Genomic DNA, 22,438 nt, shown 5'->3' with positions numbered 1-22,438 from the left:
ATAGAAGCCTGGGGTCAGAATCAGAGTGCTGAGGGATTTGCCCTGACTTCCATACCAATGATCCCTTTAATAGAAGCCTGGGGTCAGAATCAGAGTGCTGAGGGATTTGCCCTGACTTCCATACCAGAGATCCCTTTAATAGAAGCCTGGGGTCAGAATCAGAGTGCTGAGGGATTTGCCCTGACTTCCATACCAGAGATCCCTTTAATAGAAGCCTGGGGTCAGTATCAGAGCGCTGAGGGATTTGCCCTAACTTCCATACCAATGATCCCTTTAATAGAAGCCTGGGGTCAGCATCAGAGTGCTGAGGGATTTGCCCTGACTTCCATACCAGAGATCCCTTTAATAGAAGCCTGGGGTCAGTATCAGAGCGCTGAGGGATTTGCCCTGACTTCCATACCAGAGATCCCTTTAATAGAAGCCTGGGGTCAGCATCAGAGCGCTGAGGGATTTGCCCTAACTTCCATACCAATGATCCCTTTAATAGAAGCCTGGGGTCAGAATCAGAGTGCTGAGGGATTTGCCCTGACTTCCATACCAGAGATCCCTTTAATAGAAGCCTGGGGTCAGAATCAGAGTGCTGAGGGATTTGCCCTGACTTCCATACCAGAGATCCCTTTAATAGAAGCCTGGGGTCAGCATCAGAGCGCTGAGGGATTTGCCCTAACTTCCATACCAATGATCCCTTTAATAGAAGCCTGGGGTCAGAATCAGAGTGCTGAGGGATTTGCCCTGACTTCCATACCAGAGATCCCTTTAATAGAAGCCTGGGGTCAGAATCAGAGTGCTGAGGGATTTGCCCTGACTTCCATACCAGAGATCCCTTTAATAGAAGCCTGGGGTCAGTATCAGAGCGCTGAGGGATTTGCCCTAACTTCCATACCAATGATCCCTTTAATAGAAGCCTGGGGTCAGCATCAGAGTGCTGAGGGATTTGCCCTGACTTCCATACCAGAGATCCCTTTAATAGAAGCCTGGGGTCAGTATCAGAGCGCTGAGGGATTTGCCCTGACTTCCATACCAATGATCCCTTTAATAGAAGCCTGGGGTCAGCATCAGAGCGCTGAGGGATTTGCCTTAACTTCCATACAGGAGATCCCTTTAAGAGGGAAAAATGTGCCTATAGGATGGAGGCTGTGTAATGTGTATATGGGCACGGGAGGGGAGGATTCATTTCTGTCGTGCTCTCTGCTCCTTTCTGGGGGGCAGACAATGGCTGGGAGCTTATGTTTCTGGGAATGCTAGATTTTTCTCACCATGTCAGTGTCTGCTGAGTTGTTTTCTGGAGAGGGAAAACTGTTGCCCATAGCAACCAAAACAGCTCTGGTGAAATGAAAGATGCTTAGTGATTGGTTGCAAGGAAAACTGTTGATCACAGCAACCAATCACAGCTCATCTTCTTTTACACAGCTCTGGTGAAATGAAAGATGCTTCGTGATTGGTTGGTGATACCCACACACACACACACATTCAGAAATATATATAGAGATTATTTGTTATTTTATAGTTTCATACATTATATCAGATATTATAGATCAAATTGGGAACTGTGATGGAGTAATGGCAGGGAAGTCTAACAAGCGATGGACCTGCTTCTCTCAGGATGGTGCAGAGTGACGGTAAGAGACAGCAGGAGGCACTCTTTTTACACTTTTCCCAACTTTGTTCTTCTCCATGGACACCACCCCCACCCCCGTACTTGGCTTATCATCAATAGTACAACTATGCTATATATTAATGTTATTTTATTAACGCTCTTCGCACCTTACTGTCTTTCCCTTCTTTCATTTTGAGGCTTCCTTCCAGCAGAAGTTGTCGGGTATCTTCGGGGGACGTTCCAATCATCGGCGCCGTCAAATCCAACTTACAGAATTCCTTCAACATCTGATATTGAAAAAATGTTAAACATTAATTATATTAATAATAAACAGAAAACCCAAAGGAAAAAAAAAAAAAAGAGACCTGACACCGATTCCAACTGGTTATACAGTTGTGTAGCGTGGGAAGAGGAATATGGGGACAGTTGTTACAGGTGCTAAATTATGTAGTGGTGCAAAACTTTAAGGCCTAGTAGAGGCACACTAGGTGTCCAGCAAGGACCAGGGAGACATGGTCAATGCCGACTACGATACCTCTGCAGAGCACAGCAGTAGAGAAGACTTTGTCATCGGCTGCTTCACTCTGCATATTCAGTAACCAAGATGTTAAAGTGCTGCTGAATAGAATCCTAGAATCATAGAACGTTAGAGTTGGAAGGGACCTCCAAGGTCACCTGGTCCAACCCCTTGCTCAAAGCAGGATTCACTAAACCATCCCAGTCAGATGTCTGTCCAGCCTCAGTTTGAAGACTTCCATTGAAGGAGAACTCACCACCTCTCATGGTAGCCTGTTCCACTCATTGATCACCCTCACTGTCAAAAAGTTTTTTCTAATATCTAATCTGTGTCTCCTCCCATTCAGTTTCATCCCATTGTTTCTCATGTTTCCATGTGCAAATGAGTATGCAAATATGAAACAAAAAGAGACCATTGGGAAGCATTTACACTGCATGAATATTGGGAACAAGCGTTCCTAAGAGCGATTGTTCCGTGATAATTAGGGACAAACAAGCTGCTGATCCATTTGTTGGGTGGAATTATTTTTTTTGGTTGCTTTAAAATTAACCTTTTCAGCAATACATCATCCTGCGTAAACACGTGCTGCTGAAAACAACAAGAGTCTATAAGCGCAGAACGATCAATTGCTGATCGTTTTGTGTGCATCAGAAGCATGGTTTGAATCAGCAATGAACTGACTTCCTATCTACAAACAGGCAGCTGATCGGCGATTGTTTTTAGGTGCAGTCAATGTAAACCAGCATTAGTTTGCTTTTACACTGCCCGATTATCACCAACGAGTGCTCATAAAAATACTAATTTTCAAATAATCAGCCAGGCTGCCGAACACCCAATGAATGAGCAAAATGCTCGATGATTGGCTGAAATGATTTTTCAACTTGCTTATAAGTCATTCTCGGCAGCACATTATTCACTGTAAATAGGACATGTGCTGCAGAGAGCAATAACAGCCTATGTGCAGTGAATGATATATTAATGATCGTTCTGTGTGCCAATAAGGTACGCCTTGTCGATGGCTGTTGGGCTCTCATGCATTGACAAATTCAAGCGCTAAGTACGTTCTTTTTTTCTGTAGCAATATTGCAGTTCCATTTTTCAATATTCCATGTGCACATAATGTAGCATTCACCGATTTTCTATGGCAGTAATGCAGTTCCAATGTTCTAAATGTATTATTTTTAATAAATAATGGAAGCTGTGGCTGACATCACTAATAATACGATTTAATTTCTCACCTTCTCCACTTCATCAGAACTGCTCTCAACAGCTTCATATGAGTCAATGCGACTGATGATGGCCGCCAGTCGCTGCTGTTCCTGCCGCTGGCGCATTCGTGAGTTCACGTGATTGATAAAACGCTCTACTGAGTTTATCTATAGGACGACATAATATCAAATTTTAGAAAAATAGCTGCAATCAGCCAGAACTAACATACTCCCATTATTTAGACTTGCACTGTGTCTCAGGTCATAGGCGTAAGACCACAGGGACACCATCAAGGTATGGAGTCTGGCCAGTTACATGGGAAAATCCACTTAACAATAATAATATACCATAGTGATGATGGACTCTCTGATTTGATGGTCATCCGTCTTCTTTAGGATTGATTTGAGCAGCAGGGGGTACTTTGTGAGACGTTGATGCGGCTTCACGAGCATGTCACTCAGCTTCAGACGGTTGCATTGCTTGTGCTTCTCGGCCCACTGCAAATGTGCAAACCATCACCATTAACAATTAGTTAAACTTTAATTATATTGTTATTTGCTGTCAGTGAAAGGATAAACAGAAGTTCAACACCCATCCAAGCCTAGACCTGCTCACACAGTTGAGGCTTGTGTTCAGTTCCCAGAGGACTGTTTAGACTAAGTGCAATGATAGCAATCCCTAGCTGTGAGAAGTATGTTCCTATTCACTGGCAGCAAGAAGAATCTCTGAGTCGTATTTAAAGAGGGCCTGTCACTTGCTCAAATAATACCTTATAAAAGTTGTTTTGTGAGTTAAATACCTTATAAAAATCTCTGAGCTCCCCTGATTCTGATGTTTTTTTCAATTTTCTCTAATGCAGAGATATTCCCATTTGTTTCTTCCATATTATTATTATTATTATTATTTATTGTTATAGCGCCATTTATTCCATGGCGCTTTACATGTAAGGAGGAGTATACATAAAAACAAGTACAATAATCTTAAACAATACAAGTCATAACTGGTACAGGAGGAGAGAGGACCCTGCCCGCGAGGGCTCACAATCTTCAAGGGATGGGTGATAATACAGTAGGCGAGGGTAGAGCTGGTCGTGCAGCGGTTTGGTCGATCGGTGGTTACTGCAGGTTGTAGGCTTGTCGAAAGAGGTGGGTCTTCAGGCTCTTTTTGAAATGTGAAATCTCTAGCTGTAGTGTAACTAGGGGTTTCTTCAGAGTCTTTTCCCTCCCAGATGCTGTCAATCACAACTCGGACGTATCTGAGACCGATAGTCTTCTACACCAGCTTGATTGGCAACATCTGGGTGTCAGAGATGAAAGAGCACTTCTCCAGTGAAGACTTTGGAGAAACAACCAGTTGCACTACAAACAGAGATTTCACATACTGCAATAAAGAAGAAACAAGTGCAAATATCTCTGCAATGGAGCAACGCAGAGCAAAATGGAAAAAAGCAGCAGGATCAGTGGGCTCATGGATTTTTTTTTTTTTACAAGGTATTTAACTCAAATTTTTTGAGAAAGGGATTGGTCTTCTTTAAATACCACTGCCAGAGATTGATAGTTGCTATTAGGGGCAGATGCTTCCTGCATTACACAGCAAAATGCTATCAATAAAAACATCAGCTCATCAAGCCCTCATACAGCTTATTCAACGGAAAAATAGAAAGTTATGGGTCTCAAAATGTTTGTTTTTTTTTTTTTACTAATTTCTGATTTTTTTTACAGTTAAAACCTAGGGTAGGGAAAAACTGAGGCGCAAAACAGAAAAATTGCATGTTTGGAAAGAAATTAAATTTTAAAACATGAATATATCCTAGAATTGAAATGGAAAAAGGAGCTATTCCAGTTTTTGTGTCTCCAGTGTAACCGCACACAGTATGGATCTTGTTTACAAAAAATGGCGGCTCATTAAGTTACCTTATAGGATAACAGAATGTAAAAACTTACCGTCACATAAGCTCGAAATATATCGTTGTCACGATGCAGATTTCTCATATACTCCATACAGCCCTCTTCTTCCATACAATATCGGATGTACGGCTTGAAAAGAGACTCAAACTGTAGGAAGAGTTGGAAGAATGAGTTGAAAGAGATGAGTGAACACAGACACATTTTCATTGACTTATTGGAGATCTGGTGTCCGTTCATGTTATTACAATATTTCATATTTGATACGGAGCATGGCGTTATATTATGTGCATTATAGGCTAGCTCATCACATTTACCATCTTGAATCCTTTCTGGAAATCCACAGGGTTCAGCAAACTTTTGGTTTTCCTGGTCTTTTCCAAAACTGGCACCATAACGTTCCCCCAGAGGGTCCTGTGAAGCTGAATGATCTCCTGCACGTTGCTGAACAGTTTCTCTGGTTCCACCTGATACAAAACAGTGATAAAATAAGGAAAATTATCTTCTAATGCCCTTTATGGGGCAAGGTATCATTTGGTGGCGGGATGGCTGAGCATTGAAGGAGTTGTTAACACTAGGGCTATTGCGTCACGGCCATAGTAATGTCAAACAGAGGCACAATGAGGTAGTTACATTGTTGACTGCAACATTTGCCTCCATAAAACAACAATAAAGCTGCATCATGATACATGAAACTATACACAATCAACAATACATTTAACCCATAAATAACTCATTGAACATAGCTTCCGGTCATTGAGGTCTTCATTCGTACCTCACATAATAATCCGGACTCCTGTAGATTGAGCAGACAGCACAGGAACAGCTGTGAATGCAAAGAAAGAAGGATGTAAGATGTCTTGTTACCATATTATAGGATTACTATAGGAGCAATGTATCTCTGTATACACATATATATATATGATGAGGAACGTGCTCCCTCCTGAAATTTGGGATGCTGCAGTCCTGCATTACCGATGGAAGTAGCAAGTCTATCAAATGCAAGCAATAGTCAGTGCGCTGCACCCACGCCTGGTCCAGTAAGGAGTTATGGAAGCACGCCACTTCCTTCAGAGTTTCTCCTGATAAATGAAGGGGAGCACTTTTTTCTCCCTTGAGGCCGCTGTGCACCTGACCTGTGACATCACACTTACCTATATTATATATACAGCTGCAGGAGGGATACTGGGGAAAGGCACGTCTCACCTAGGAATGCTGCGCTAGATGAAGACATTCAGCAAAACTAGTTTTTCTGAGTTTTTGGTACATTGAATTATTGCACCTGGATTTTTATGGAGTGACAACTAGGGTGGTAGTGGGAATATACAGTATGTATTGTACATGGTTATAGTACATGTACAGTATTTGTGTATGTACGTGAATGCTGCTTGGTGGAGGGTATATGAATTTATTTTTGTATTGTATATGTAATGCATTTATATAAAGGTCTAGTATATGTATGCAATATATATGCTATGTTTATTAGTCTAGTATACGTAATACATGCACTATATGTATATTAGTCTAGTATACTGTATAGAATATAGAATTCCTAATGACAAAAGCCTAGGAGACAGCTTCAACTATAAATCATCAAAAAAGAGAACAAACAGAAGCCAAATCTAAAATTATCAAATGTTTATTGAGGTATTATTAAAAATATTTTTTTCTCTTAAATATGAAAAGCAATGTATACATAAAAATGAGGACACTACAACAAAGAAAAGTACCACTGCACCATAGTGGTAAAAAGCATGGTAAACTGATGATAATAAAAATAAATATCCTAATAGTTGCTGAGAAATTTACATATGCAAGTAAGATATACCAACAAAAAAAAATAACCAGACAAAGAGTTGGGGTTTGCTTCCACATATATATCAAAAGGTTTTTTTCTCTAGTAAGATAAAAATACCAGAACGGTCTTCATTATGTGAATCATAGGAATATCAGACCATAAAAAAGTACCAAGTGGAAGAGTATGTAAACAATACGTACATGGTAGGTAAACAATGGGTAAATGAAATAGATAATATGAACTTAGTGCAGTTAGAATCAGCAGTGCTTTTGCTTAGTGAAGGTATTAGGATAATTATCCCCACAATATGTGGTAGGACATCAGGAGCAAATAGAAAAGATAAGGAGCTAAAGTGCTATAAATGGTAGATGCATATTACCTCAGTGGTGCAGGCAAGAGGACCCCGACGCGCGTTTCGCGGTAGCTTTTTCGAGGGGCCCCTCAGTTTACCATGCTTTTTACCACTATGGTGCAGTGGTACTTTTCTTTGTTGCAGTGTCATCATTTTTATGTATACATTGCTTTTCATATTTAAGAGAAAAAAATATTTTTAATAATACCTCAATAAACATTTGATAATTTTAGATTTGGCTTCTGTTTGTTCTCTTTTTTGATACTGTATGCAATATATATGCTATGTATATTAGTCTAGTATATGTTTGTAATATATATGCTATGTATATTGGTCTAGTATATCTAATACACTCACTATATGTATATTAGTCTAGTATACAGCTCTGGCAAAAATTAAGAGACCACTTTCAAATGTTCAGTTTGTCTGATTTTTTCTCTTTATCGGTATATTTTTTAGTACAATGTAAATTGCTCTTTTATTCTACAAAATACAAACTTCTGACAGCATGTCTCTGAAGTTCCAAGCAATAAATTTTGTATTTTTTTCTGACAAAGAAAAATGGTTAAAATTTAAAAACAAACAAACAGTGCTTTCAGACCTCAAATAATGCAAAGAAAACAAGTTCATAATCATTTAGAAACAACAATACTAATGTTTTACCTCAGAAAGAGTTCTGAAATCAGTATTTTGTGGAATAACCATGATTTTTAATCACAGCTTTCATGCGTTTTGGCAATTTAAGCAGTTCTTCTTTGTTTGATGGCTTGTGACTACCCATCATCCCCTTGAGGTTTTCAATGGGGTTCAGGTCTGGAGAAAGGGTTGCCCATGACAGGGTTTTAATGTGGTGGTCTCTTATTTTTTGTCAGAGCTGTATAAATAATATAGGCATATGCTATGTATATTAGTCTAGTATATGTTTGCAATATATGTTATGTATATTGGTCTAATATATATATTACATGCACTATGTGTACGGTATATATTGGTTTAGTATATATATAATATATAATAATAATATTTAATGCATGTATAATGGTCTGACATATGTATGTAATATATCTGCTTAGTGTATATTAGTCTATTATACTGTATGTGTGTAATACATGTTCTGTAGGTATTAGCCTAGTATATGTAGTACATATATATAATATAGGTACAGTAGGGAAACAAGTATTTGATCCCTTGCTGATTTTGTAAGTTTGCCCACTGACAAAGACATGAACAGTCTGTAATTTTAAGGGTAGGTTAATTTTAACATTGAGAAATAGAATATCAAAAACAAAATCCAGAAAATCACATTGTATACATTATATAAATGTATTTGCATTTTGCAGTGAGAAATAAGTATTTGATCCCCTACCAACCATTAAGAGGTCTGACCCCTACAGACCAGTTAGACGCTCCTAATCAACTCATTACCTTCATTAAAGACAGCTGTCTTAAGCCCCCGTTACACACTGTGATATCGCTAGCAATATCGCTGTAAAGTCACCGATTTTGTGACGTTGCAGCGATATTGCTAGCGATATCGCTGCATGTGATACTTACCTCCGACCGGCTCCCCCGCTGGTTATCGCTGATCGCGCGAGAAGCTCCTGGATCATTCCTCGTCGGTCACTTCCTGCGGCGCTTCCTGCTGTGACGACGAGCGACGCGTGGAGCCGGGCGGGAGGACGCAGCATCGCCGCGTCTGACAGGTAAGTAGCGATACCCGTCCCCAGCGATGTCGCTAGTGAGATCTGCCTGTGTGGCAGCTCACTAGCAACCACCTAGCGATGCACCAGCGATCCTGACCGCATCATATCGCTGGCCGGGATCGCTGGTGAATCGCTAGGTGTAACGGTACCCTTACATAGTCACCGTTATAAAAGACTACTGTCTACAGACTCAATTAATCAGTCAGACTCTAATCTCTACAACATGGGCAAGACCAAAGAGCTTTATAAAGATGTCAGGGACAAGATCATAGACCTGCACAAAGCTGGAATGGGCTACAAAACCATAAGTAAGACGCCAGGTGAGAAAGAGACAATTGTTGGTGCAATAGTAAGAAAATGGAAGAAATACAAAATGACTGTCATTCGACATCAATCTTGGGCACCATGCAAAATCTCACCTCGTGGGGTATCCTTGATCATGAGGAAGGTGACAAATCGGCCTAAAACTACACTGGGGGAACTTGTTAATGATCTCAAGGCACAGTCACCAAGAAAACCATTGGTAACACATTACGCCGTAAAGGTTAAAAATCCTGCAGTGCCGCAATGTCCCCCTTCTCAAGAAGGCATACAGTATGTGCAGGCCCGTCTGAAGTTTGCCAATGAACACCTGGATGATTCTGTGAGTGACTGGGAGAAGGTGCTGTGGTCAGATGAGATAAAAATTTAGGCCTTTGGCATTAACTCAACTTGCCGTGTTTGGAGGAAGAGAAATGCTGCCTATGACCCAAAGAACACCGTCCCCACTGTCAAGCATGGAGGGGGAAACATTATGTTTTTTGTGTGTTTCTCTGCTAAGGGCACAGGACTACTTCACCGTATCAATGGGAGAATGGATAGAGACTTGTACCGTAAAATCCTGAGTGACAACCTCCTTCTTTCGACGTGGCTGTGTCTTCCACCAAGACAATGACCCAAAACATACAGCCAAGGCAACAAAGGAGTGGCTCAAAAAGAAGCCCATTAAGGTCATGGAGTGGCCTAGCCAGTCTCCAGACCTTAATCCCATAGAAAACTTATGGGGGAGTTGAAGCTCCGAGTTGCCAAGCGAGAGCCTCAAAATCTTAATGATTTAGAGATGATCTGCAAAGAGGAGTGGACAAAACAAGCCTGACGGCAGACTTGCTAACAAGAGTTTTGCCACCAAGTATTAAGTCTTGCTTGCCAGAGGGATAAAATACTTATTTCTCACTGCAAAATGCAAATACATTTATATAATTTATACAATGTGATTTTCTGGATTTTATTTTTAATATTCTATCTCTCATTGTTAAAATTAATCTTTGTTAGTGGCAAAGTTACAAAATCAGCAAGGGATCAAATACCCACTGTATATGCTATGTATATTAGTCTAGAATATGTTTGTAATACGGTATATGTTATGTATATTGGTATAATATATATAATACATGCACTATATGTCCGGTATATATTGGTCTAGTATATATATAAGGAAGAATGGAAGAGGATCCCCAAATCCAGGTGTTAAAAACTTGTTGCATCATTCCCAAGAAGAGTCATGGCTGTACTATCTCAAAAGAGCAGCACGGTGGCTCAGTGGTTAGTGCTGCAGCCTTGCAGCGTTGGAGTCCTGGATTTGAATCCCACCAAGGACAACATCTGCAAGGAGTTTGTATGTTTCTCCCCGTGTTTGCATGGGTTTCCTCTGGGCACTCCGGTTTCCTCCCACAATTTAGATTGTGAGCCCCATCGGGGACAGTGATGAAAATGTGTGCAAACCGTAAAGCGCTGCGGAATATGTTAGCGCTATATAAAGATTATTATTAAAAGAGTGCATCTAATCAATACTGAGCACATGGTCTGAATACTTATGACCATGTGATATTTCAGTTTTTATTTTTTAAGAAATTTGCAAAAATGTCTACATTTTTGTTTTTTTCAGTCAAGATGGGGTGCAGAGTGTGCATTAATGAGAAAAAAATGAACCTTTTTGAATTTACCAAATGGCTGCAATGAAAACAAAGAGTGAAAAATGTAAAGGGGTTTGAATACGTTCTGTACCCACTTTATGTGCTTAGTGTATATTAGTCTAGTATATGGGTGTAATGCATGTACTGTAAGTATTAGTCTAGTATATGTAAGACATGTGCTATATGTATATTGGTCTAGTATATGTATATAATACTGCATATATGCTATATATTGGTCTAGTATATGAAATACATGCAGAATATGTATATTGGTCAAGTATATACAGTGGGGCAAAAAAGTATTTAGTCAGTCAGCAATAGTGCAAGTTCCACCACTTAAAAAGATGAGAGGCGTCTGTAATTTACATCATAGGTAGACCTCAACTATGGGAGACAAACTGAGAAAAAAAAATCCAGAAAATCACATTGTCTGTTTTTTTTTTCATTTTATTTGCATATTATGGTGGAAAATAAGTATTTGGTCAGAAACAAGCAATCAAGATTTCTGGCTCTCACAGACCTGTAACTTCTTCTTTAAGAGTCTCCTCTTTCCTCCACTCATTACCTGTAGTAATGGCACCTGTTTAAACTTGTTATCAGTATAAAAAGACACCTGTGCACACCCTCAAACAGTCTGACTCCAAACTCCACTATGGTGAAGACCAAAGAGCTGTCAAAGGACACCAGAAACAAAATTGTAGCCCTGCACCAGGCTGGGAAGACTGAATCTGCAATAGCCAACCAGCTTGGAGTGAAGAAATCAACTGTGGGAGCAATAATTAGAAAATGGAAGACATACAAGACCACTGATAATCTCCCTCGATCTGGTGCTCCACGCAAAATCCCACCCCGTGGGGTCAGAATGATCACAAGAACGGTGAGCAAAAATCCCAGAACCACGCGGGGGGACCTAGTGAATGAACTGCAGAGAGCTGGGACCAATGTAACAAGGCCTACCATAAGTAACACACTACGCCACCATGGACTCAGATCCTGCAGTGCCAGACGTGTCCCACTGCTTAAGCCTGTACATGTCCGGGCCCGTCTGAAGTTTGCTAGAGAGCATTTGGATGATCCAGAGGAGTTTTGGGAGAATGTCCTATGGTCTGATGAAACCAAACTGGAACTGTTTGGTAGAAACACAACTTGTCGTGTTTGGAGGAAAAAGAATACTGAGTTGCATCCATCAAACACCATACCTACTGTAAAGCATGGTGGTGGAAACATCATGCTTTGGGGCTGTTTCTCTGCAAAGGGGCCAGGACGACTGATCCGGGTACATAAAAGAATGAATGGGGCCATGTATCGTGAGATTTTGAGTGCAAACCTCCTTCCATCAGCAAGGGCATTGAAGATGAAACGTGGCTGGGTCTTTCAACATGACAATGATCCAAAGCACACCGCCAGGGCAACGAAGGAGTGGCTTCGTAAGAAGCATTTCAAGGTCCTGGAGTGGCCTAGCCAGTCTCCAGATCTCAACCCTATAGAAAACCTTTGGAGGGAGTTGAAAGTCCGTGTTGCCAAGCGAAAAGCCAAAAACATCACTGCTCTAGAGGAGATCTGCATGGAGGAATGGGCCAACATACCAACAACAGTGTGTGGCAACCTTGTGAAGACTTACAGAAAACTTTTGACCTCTGTCATTGCCAACAAAGGATATATCACAAAGTATTGAGATGAAATTTTGTTTCTGACCAAATACTTATTTTCCACCATAATATGCAAATAAAATGAAAAAAAAAACAGACAATGTGATTTTCTGGATTTTTTTTTCTCAGTTTGTCTCCCATAGTTGAGGTCTACCTATGATGTAAATTACAGACGCCTCTCATCTTTTTAAGTGGTGGAACTTGCACTATTGCTGACTGACTAAATACTTTTTTGCCCCACTGTATATAATATATGCTATCTATATTAGTCTAGTATATATTTGCATTGTATATGTAATGCATGTATAATGGTCTGACATGTATGTAATATATGTCCTAGGTGTATATTTGCTTAGTATAATATATATATGTATATTTGCATTGTACTTTTTGTATATTATTGTAGATGTTTGCATATTAATGTGTTGGCGTGAAATCTCTCGGTTCTGTATTACTCACGTCTGTGATGACTTTCAGTTTCTTGATGTATGTGGCCTCGGTGTGGATCAGCTCCCATATGGCCTCCTGCTGGTGACACTGGCGTCTGGATAAAGTCTGCAGGGACACAGGATCATGGTCAGCATTATGTACGGAGTCAGTAGAACCAAAGGCTACAAATCACTTCTGGAGTCAAGTCTGGAGACCGTGCCCCAGCACCAGAAACCTGGAGATCTCAGCCTTGTCTTCAGTGTCATGAAGGGCTTCTGGGCTCCTCCACATGAATGTTTTATATACATTTCTATACACCTATTGTGAGAAGGTGCCATCCATTAAAACTCGGGTTTATGGCTCAAGGGTTGAGGAATAAACCTTGTCTATGGGAGATGGCAGCAATCCTTTATGTAGGATCTGACAGAGGAAGTTTGGAGAGCATCATGGACTATTGGCTTCAGCAATATTGCCATCCCCCACATAATTTATATAGACACAATCTAATCTACTAAAAGAGCTATACAAATAATTAATTTTTTGGTGTTTTACCTCAGGAACATCAATGATTTCTTGCCAGCTGTCTTCCAGGCTAAGATTCGTGTCGTCCTCTTCTTCTTCCCAAGAATCCTGGTCGAAGCACAACTGTTGGGGTAGTTTGGGCAGTCCAAACATGCTGTACGAGTGCAATTTACTCTCCAACTGTTCCATCTTATCGATCTCCTATACAGAGAAGACAAAGTATTCATGCAGTCAGTATATAGAGAGTGAAAAACAAGCCAGTGCATTTCAGGGATCACTGGGACGTACGTCCAGCCTATACAAAGGTAAAAGATATCAGGATTGTCCCTAAGGCCTTTGAATCTGCATCCAATCGTGCTCCAAGCAGCAGACAGGGTATACATCATCCTTGTCTATGTATATATGGAAAGGCTGCATTACCCGCTAACCAGACTGCTGCTAATGGATGCAAATGAGATGCTAATAAGATTAGAGGGGGGCAGTGACACACTTGGATGGAGCAGATTCCCTTCTTTGTTTGGCCGTTACTGTGGCTCGTGCTTGGACTTTTGGCAAAGCCCAAGAGGCCTTTAAATGAAAAGCAACAGCTGGGAGCCATGGCCGAGGGTCGGGCGCTGAATGAGCCACAGACAATTGGAGCCATCCGGACAACTCAGAAATTGACAGGGCAACATGATCTTAAAAAGGATGCGGCCCGCCAAGTAATAGAAAAAAAGGCTTCTACCTCCAAGATCCGGGAGCACAATAGCATTTAAGTCAGTAATTCTTGCATTTAATTTTCTTTATTGGGAAAAGATGTAGTGGATACAGATAGTTGTAGATATAAACTTGCAATTAACTAAAAATAACAGTAATAAAAAATGTCTACAAAGAGTTATATTTCTATCTTTATCATTCAGATTGTTAGCTCCAATGTGGATAGAGTGATGACATTGTCTGAGAAACACTGCGTAATATGTTGGCGCCCAGTAAGCAAGATAAATAAATATCTATCTACAAACATCTAGTAATTATTATTTTCTATATGTCTATAGCATGTCTATCTCTCTATCTAATATTTATCTATATTTATTATACCTCTCTAAAAGTCTAATATTTAGCTCTAATATCTATGTAGCTAAACAAACAAGTACAGCAGCAGGCTGAGAGCACGAAGGTATAAGAGAACATCGAATGCATACATTTTAAACTGCGTTACTGCTATATAGACTATACTTATAAAACTGGCCAATTTGCGGACACAAAAAGTTGCACCGCATAGATTGGAACTCACATATGTGCACATCTGTCACAACAAGGTGAACCCCATTGAAAGGAACCCACACTTGTGCTCATCTGCCACAACAAGGTGCATCCCATAGACAGGAATCCACACATGTGCTTATCTGCAACAAGGTGCACCCCATAGACAGGAACCCACACATGTGCTCATCTGACACAGGGTGCACGCTGTAGACAGGAACCCACACATGTGCTCATCTGCCACAACAAGGTGCACCCCATAGACAGGAACCCACACATGTGCTCATCTGACACAGGGTGCACGCTGTAGACAGGAACCCACACATGTGCTCATCTGCCACAACAAGGTGCACCCCATAGACAGGAACCCACACATGTGCTGATCTGACACAAGGTGCACCCTGTAGACAGGAACCCACACATGTGCTCATCTGCCGCAACAAGGTGCACCCCATAGACAGGAACCCACACATGTGGTCATCTGCCACAACAAGGTGCACCCCATATACAGGAGTCCACACATGTGTTCATCTAGCATAACAAGGTACACCCCATAGACAGGAACCCACACATTTGGTCATCTGCCACAACAAGGTGCACCCCATATACAGGAACCCACACATATGCTCATCTGTCATAACAATGTGCACCCCATAGACACGAACCCACACATGTGTTCATCTGCCACAACAAGGTGCATCCCATATACAGGAACCCACACATGTACTAATCTGCCAAAACAAGGTGCAGCCCATAGACGGGAAATCAAACTCAAATTTAAACTTACGTTTCCTGGGTTAAGATTTTCTGCATACTTTTGGGATGTAGTGACTGCCTCCATATTTGGTTGAGCATTCCTCCCATTTCTTACAACTTTCCTTAACAGGGAACCTGTCCAATCCCTAAACACTATTAACCTGCAAATAAGAGGTTAATCTACAGGTTAATAGTGTTCTAAAGCCATGCAGCGCTGCTGCCGCTACTGAAAACTCAACTACCGAGTCGAAACAAACTTTATTACTCCAGGTAGACTCCAGCTCTCAATCACAGGGGGTGGGTGGGAGACCCCTGTACATTGTGAGCGGTGGCTGTCACTATACCCCAGCACTGACTGATGGCCAGCTTTATACTGATGCACTGTTGTGCTGGCTGTCAGTCAGTGCGGGGCGTGGTTACAGCTGCTGCTCACTATGTACTGAGCGGTGACTGACGTCATACCGGCCTATCCGTATGACTATAAGCTGGAGGCTGCCAGGAGGAATAAAGTGAATTTCCTCCAGGTAGCCGGGCTTTCAGTGCCGGGGAACTCTATTAAACCCCGTATCTGCAGGTTAATAAAGATCTGGGACATGACAGGCTCCTAAGGGTGTGTGCACACGCTGTGGATTCTGTTGCGGATTTTGCAAAATCCACAGGTAAATCCGCAGGTCAAAGGACCTGCGGATTTATCTGCAGATTAGCCTGCGGTTTTCCCCTGCGGTTCAACACCTGTACAATGGTGAAGGTGTGAAACCACTGCGTATTCCGCACAAAGAATTGACATGCTGCGGTTTTGAAACCGCAGCAAATCCGCACTGTGTGCACTGCGGTTTTTGTTTTCCATAGAATATAAAGGTACTGTACACCACAGAAAAACTGCTCCGGATCCGCAGGGCCAAAACCGCTGCGGATCCGCAGCAGAATCCGCAACGTGTGCACACACCCTTACAATTACAACTGGTTCCTACCTTCTCTTTACATTTTTAGGCCTTGGTTCAGGAGAGGTAAGCTTAAATTTTCTAAATTAGATTCCCATCTGTGGAGTTCATTTTGTTGTGGAAAATAGGCAGACACGAATTGGCCAATTTGGTCAAAAAGTACCTAAATTCTACATTCTACAAGTATAGTCTGCTTAGCAGTAATGCAGTTCAAAATTAATATATTCAGTGTTTGCACTCAGTGTGGGGCTGTGCTTGTTTGTCTATCTATCAGTCATCTATCTATCTAATATCTATCATCTATATATCCAATATCTATCTATTATATATCTATCAATCTATTTATCAATCATCTATCTATCATCTATCTATCATCTATCTATCTATCACCTATCTATCTATCTATCTATCTATCTATCTATCTATCATCTAACTATTATCTATCTATCTATCTATCTATTATATATCTAATATCTATTTATTAATCTATATATTATCTATCTATCTATTATATATCTATCTATCTATCATCTATCTATCTATCATCTATTATCTATCTATCTGTTATATATCTAATATCTATTTATTAATCTATATATTATCTATCTATTATATATCTATCTATCGTCTATCTATTATCTATCTATCTATCTATCTATCATCTATCTATCTATTATATATCTAATATCTATTTATTAATCTATATATTATCTATCTATCTATCTATTATCTAATATCTATATATCCAATATCTATCTATCTATTAATCCATTATCTATCTATCTATCATCTATCTATTATCTAGGAATCCAAAAAACAGGAGCAGCACACCGTTTTCAGAGTGAATAAGAGCTGTTTTATTTAGCCCATGAGTGCGACACTTCCATTCAAAAAGTTCCTGTTTTTTGGCTTCCTGTATTACAAGGTTTGGGAGCTTTGCACCCGGAGTCTACTATTTTTTATTGTGCTGCTTTAGTTTTCTTTTTTCATATCTATCATCTATATTGATAATCTTTTAAAAGACACCAATATTTTGTTTCTCACATCTTAATCACTACCTCTCATATGATTGCCAGCCACCTTCTGGAAACGTGAAGACATCCCATCTATCGGAGACATTATCGAGAGAGTACCGACACACCACATATATGAACACAACTTTGCTCTGAAGTATGGGGATATCATGAAATATGACAGATTTTGGTCCTTTGGAATGAATTAAAAAACCCCATAGTGTTCTATGCCCCCATGGAGTACTGTAGTAAGGGTCTTTACACGGCCCCCATAGAAATCGTTGGGATAATTCTGCACCTCCTTCTGATTTTATATCAATGCATTGGATGAAGCATTGAGTCTAGGAGAGAATTTAGTGTTCGCTGAGGAGCACCATATGGCGGTACATGGAGTAGCAACAAGTCTGTAAAAGGTCCATACAAGGCCTAGGTACACAGCTTTGTCATACACACCAGGCCTTGCTAGGATTACAGTCACATTTAGCTTTGTGACCTACATGACCTCACCATGCAATCAATCATACCCCACATATGACATCATGATTGCGGATTAATTATTCCATCCTCCCATATTGTCCCTGGGATGTGTTGTCATTCATCCATTCTGCTTTTGTTTTTAATTACCAGCTCATTTATGATGGCAATCAATAAATAATTGACTATATAATAAAATTACTACTTTGCCTTATACATCATTTATGGGAACTTCTTTTATAGGTTTGTATCTGTCACTTATCGCTTTCATATATGTGCAGTGATCGTTCTCCATTTTCCATGCACATAGTTATCCTTTGTCAACTTATTTATAAACATAGTGTATTCTCCTCTCAACTGCAGCCATGAAATAATACGAGACTGTATACAGAATATATGCTAGACCTGTCCAGGTTTACAGAGTAGAGACACACAGGTCATTCTGGAACTTGTAGTGCAAGAGCAGCTGGTGACCCATATATTGTCTATCACCCTGAACAAATGCCGAGACTTAAAGAAAACACAGGAATGTTTGCTCTACATGACGGACCCTCACAAAGCTTTATGAAGAGTCTGGATACCTGACCCCTGACTGGTTTCACTTGAAACTTCACCTTGTCACAACGTGTCTAATACTGATTCACTGACTGCTTCTATGTCAGGCAATTAGCAGCACAGAAAGTCTAGTGACGGGCACAACCGGCATTCTCCTGATAGCGTGCCAAGGGGTGGCCGGGCACATTACCACTGCTCACATGGACACAGATCTCATACAGTGCACCATATTACCCTGTATGGAATACATCAACTGATAGATAGATATAATACATAATAGATAGATAATAGATGGATAGATATAATAGATAATAGATAGAAAGATATAATAGATAATAGATAGATAGATATAATAGATAATAGATAGCTAGATGATAATAGATAGATAGATGATAGATAGATAACAGATAGATAGATATAATACATAATAGATAGATAGATAGATAGATAGATATAATAGATAATAGATAGCTAGATGGATAACAGATAGATGATAGATAGATAGATAGATAGATAGATAATGGATAGATTATAGATAGATGATAGATAGATGATAATAGATAATTGATAGATATGAAATAGATAGATAATAGATAATACATAGATAGATGATAGATAGATAACAGATAGATGATAGATAGATAATAGATGATGGATAGATGATAGATAGATGATAGATAGATAGATAGATAGGAGATAGATAGATAATAGATAGAAGATATAGATAATAGATAGATAATAGATAGATAGATAATAGATAGATGATAGATAGATAGAGAGATAATAGATAGAAGATATAGATAACAGACAGACAGATAGATAGATAATAGATAGATCGATAGATATGAGATAGATAGAAAATACATGGATAGATAGATGATAGATAGATCAATAATAGATTATAGATAGATAGACAGATAATAGATTATAGATAAATAGATAATAGATAGAAGATATAGATAATAGATAGATGATAGATAATAGATAGAAGATATAGATAATAGACAGACAGATAGATAAATAGATAGATAGATAATACATAGATAGATGACAGATAGATAGATAATAGATTATAGATAGATAGATAATAGATAGAAGATATAGATAATAGATAGATAATAGATAGATAGAATGATAGATAGATAATAGATAGAAGATATAGATAATAGACAGACAGACAGATAGATAGATAGATAGATAGATAGATAGATAGATAGATAATCGATAGATCGATGGATATGAGATAGATAGATAGATAATAGATAGAAGATATAGATAATAGACAGACAGATAGATAGATAGGTAGATAATAGATAGATAGATAGATAGATAGATAGATAATACACAGATAGATAGATGACAGATAGATAATAGATTATAAATAGATAGATAGATAATAGATAGAAGATATAGATGATAGATAGATAATAGTTGATAGATATGAGATGATAGATAGATAGATGGATAGATAATAGATAGATAATACACAGATAGATAGATGACAGATAGATAGATAATAGATTATAGATAGATAATAGATAGAAGATATAGATAATAGATAGATAATAGATAGATAGATAGATAGATAGATAGATAATAGATAGATAGATGATAGATAGATGATAGATAATAGATAGAAGATATAGATAATAGACAGATAGATAGATAGATTGATAGATATGAGATAGATAGATAATACATAGATAGATGACAGATAGATAATGGATTATAGATAGATAGATAATAGATTGCTAGATAGATAGATAGATAATAGATATATACATGATAGATAGATGGATGGATGGATAGATAATGGAAAGATGACCTTTCCAAATGGGCCTGTAGTGCCAGCTCCGAAGAAGCCACTGAAGCGACTGGCAGCTCTGTTCTTCCAGGTGTCGTTGTTGGGTAGCGAGCAGCTGATATTCTGGAGAGACTCTTGCACGGGAATACTGGCATCCCCGAGGAATTCATTCATATTCTTTCTTCTTCTCCCTGGAGCCTAAACACAAAGGGAGAACCAAAAACAATATTACCCTCCATAGCTTACACCATCATATGTACAATACTATTTATTACAGCCCTACAGAAAGTTCTTAGAAGAAGCAATGATCTAAGGAGACATCGCCCTGATCCTCCGCGTCAGACAAAACATGGAACCAGCAGACCCTTCTATACACGATCCAGGCATGTACACCTTGGGGTCATTACAGTCCAGACAGTAACTGGGACCAGCAGCTCTGTGTCAGCTCATCAGGAATAACCACACCAAATAATAAAACCGGCCTGGAAGGAGAATTGTCGACCAAATGTTCAGGTGCCGTGACTCAGACAGAGCGTGCAAAACAAACATGAATTTAGCAAAGATATAACAAATCCTATAATATTAGATCTGATTATGTGATATGATCTCTTAATATCAATAGTGATGCAAATTCTCAAAAATTAGTTATTTTCTCTTATTAATCCATGATGTGCAAGTCATTAAAATATGGAAAAGTCTAGATTCTGACAACCCCATTAAAATTTCTACAAAAAGGCTGCATTTTCTTTAACGTTCATATTACACCCGAGACCCCTGAGTTTCAACTAAACTAAACCTATTCCTAGGAGTCGGACCATATAGACAGGGTCCAAGAGCACCGCAGAGGTACCAAAAGTAAATTAACATTTGTTATCCAGGAAGCTGAGATGTGGGATGTTGTTTGACAATGTCCTCACAATAGAAAACTGCAGATGACCAATATTTTATAAATCCTATGTATTTTATTTAATCATCATTTAGTTAGTCAAGGGAATGAATTCATCAGCCACCACCTCTAGAATCAGTGCAGGGTTCCTTCAAACAGCACCCCATATCTCATCTGCCTGGACCGCCGTCACATGAGGGAGCGAGGACTAATATTTCATACGGATGTAAGCATTGTTAGAAAATATATATATATATAGATATTGTGACACATTTCTAATCATCAAGTATAAAAATAAAACTAACACCAGTGAGAGCTATAATATATACTATGTAACCAATGATGAAATAGAATCTATACAGAAGGTTCTTATGGTCACAAAAGAAAAAAATAGGGAAAAGAAATCAAGAACAAAATAATCACATCCATCGCCCATCAGCTGTATCGGAGCAGATCCTCACCTCTCCCTGACGTGCGGCTCCGATTATCGGCTGTATACCATGATGTGTCATGTACAATATCACACTGCTGCCTCCAGAGCAGAGACTGAGACAGCTCCAGTCTATTCGCCCTTACAATTAATATCAAATCCCATATCTTATTGAGAGGAGGATGAAAGTCTTGTGTCAACACTCAGCAAAGTCAATAGTCAATAAAGCAGATTGCATTGCTGCTCTGGGTATTACTGAAGTCATGGCAATCACATTCCTGGCTCTCTGTCTTCTTTTCCTCTTCTCCTCTTTCTAATTTGATTCTGTTGCTTTAAGAAAAACAAGCAGAGCAGATTTGCATGAAGTGGGCAGGGAGAAGTGTGCTGCAGCTGGTGACATGGCTGTGCCTGCCTGCTAATGAGGACTGCTGCCACCCTCGTGTTAACCCCTTACAGGTGTAGCAGCGAAGAAAGCTGTGTATAGAAATGGTCTATGAGGGCGTACACACATAAAAATGTATTTGTATATATGTGGCGCCCCCAGGAGTATGGTCGCCACAGTGGCATTACCTTCCTCCTAGGGAGTGTGATGTCATGCTTGGAAGCAATGAAGGGTCTCTCTATCAGTTAAACACAACACACAGCACAGTTCCCACTCCAGGCCAGCAGAGGGAGCTGTGAACCCAAAACTGGGGGATGAGCTGC

The 22,438-nt window shown here is 39.5% G+C and overlaps 1 protein-coding gene across 4 annotated transcripts in view; it reads right to left on the bottom strand.

Annotated features, from left to right (window-relative positions):
* Positions 1 to 22,438, bottom strand: part of PLEKHG5 (pleckstrin homology and RhoGEF domain containing G5) — a 368,148-nt gene that overhangs the window by 11,784 nt on the left and 333,926 nt on the right. For all 4 annotated transcript variants that reach the window (XM_073561749.1, XM_073561750.1, XM_073561751.1 and 1 more), the window contains 9 exons: positions 20,439 to 20,615; positions 13,663 to 13,833; positions 13,141 to 13,236; positions 6,003 to 6,053; positions 5,545 to 5,694; positions 5,267 to 5,377; positions 3,671 to 3,820; positions 3,353 to 3,490; positions 1,765 to 1,884 (listed from right to left, as the gene is read on the bottom strand). In XM_073561749.1, the coding sequence (XP_073417850.1) occupies positions 1,765 to 1,884; positions 3,353 to 3,490; positions 3,671 to 3,820; positions 5,267 to 5,377; positions 5,545 to 5,694; positions 6,003 to 6,053; positions 13,141 to 13,236; positions 13,663 to 13,833; positions 20,439 to 20,615 (1,164 nt within the window). The remainder of the gene's footprint in view (positions 1 to 1,764; positions 1,885 to 3,352; positions 3,491 to 3,670; positions 3,821 to 5,266; positions 5,378 to 5,544; positions 5,695 to 6,002; positions 6,054 to 13,140; positions 13,237 to 13,662; positions 13,834 to 20,438; positions 20,616 to 22,438) is intronic.

The sequence above is a fragment of the Dendrobates tinctorius genome, unplaced genomic scaffold (assembly GCF_039654945.1).
Source record: "Dendrobates tinctorius isolate UK_male_01 unplaced genomic scaffold, ASM3965494v1 ptg000326l, whole genome shotgun sequence".
Taxonomy (NCBI): domain Eukaryota; kingdom Metazoa; phylum Chordata; class Amphibia; order Anura; family Dendrobatidae; genus Dendrobates; species Dendrobates tinctorius.
This window is presented reverse-complemented; position numbering and strand designations above follow the sequence as displayed.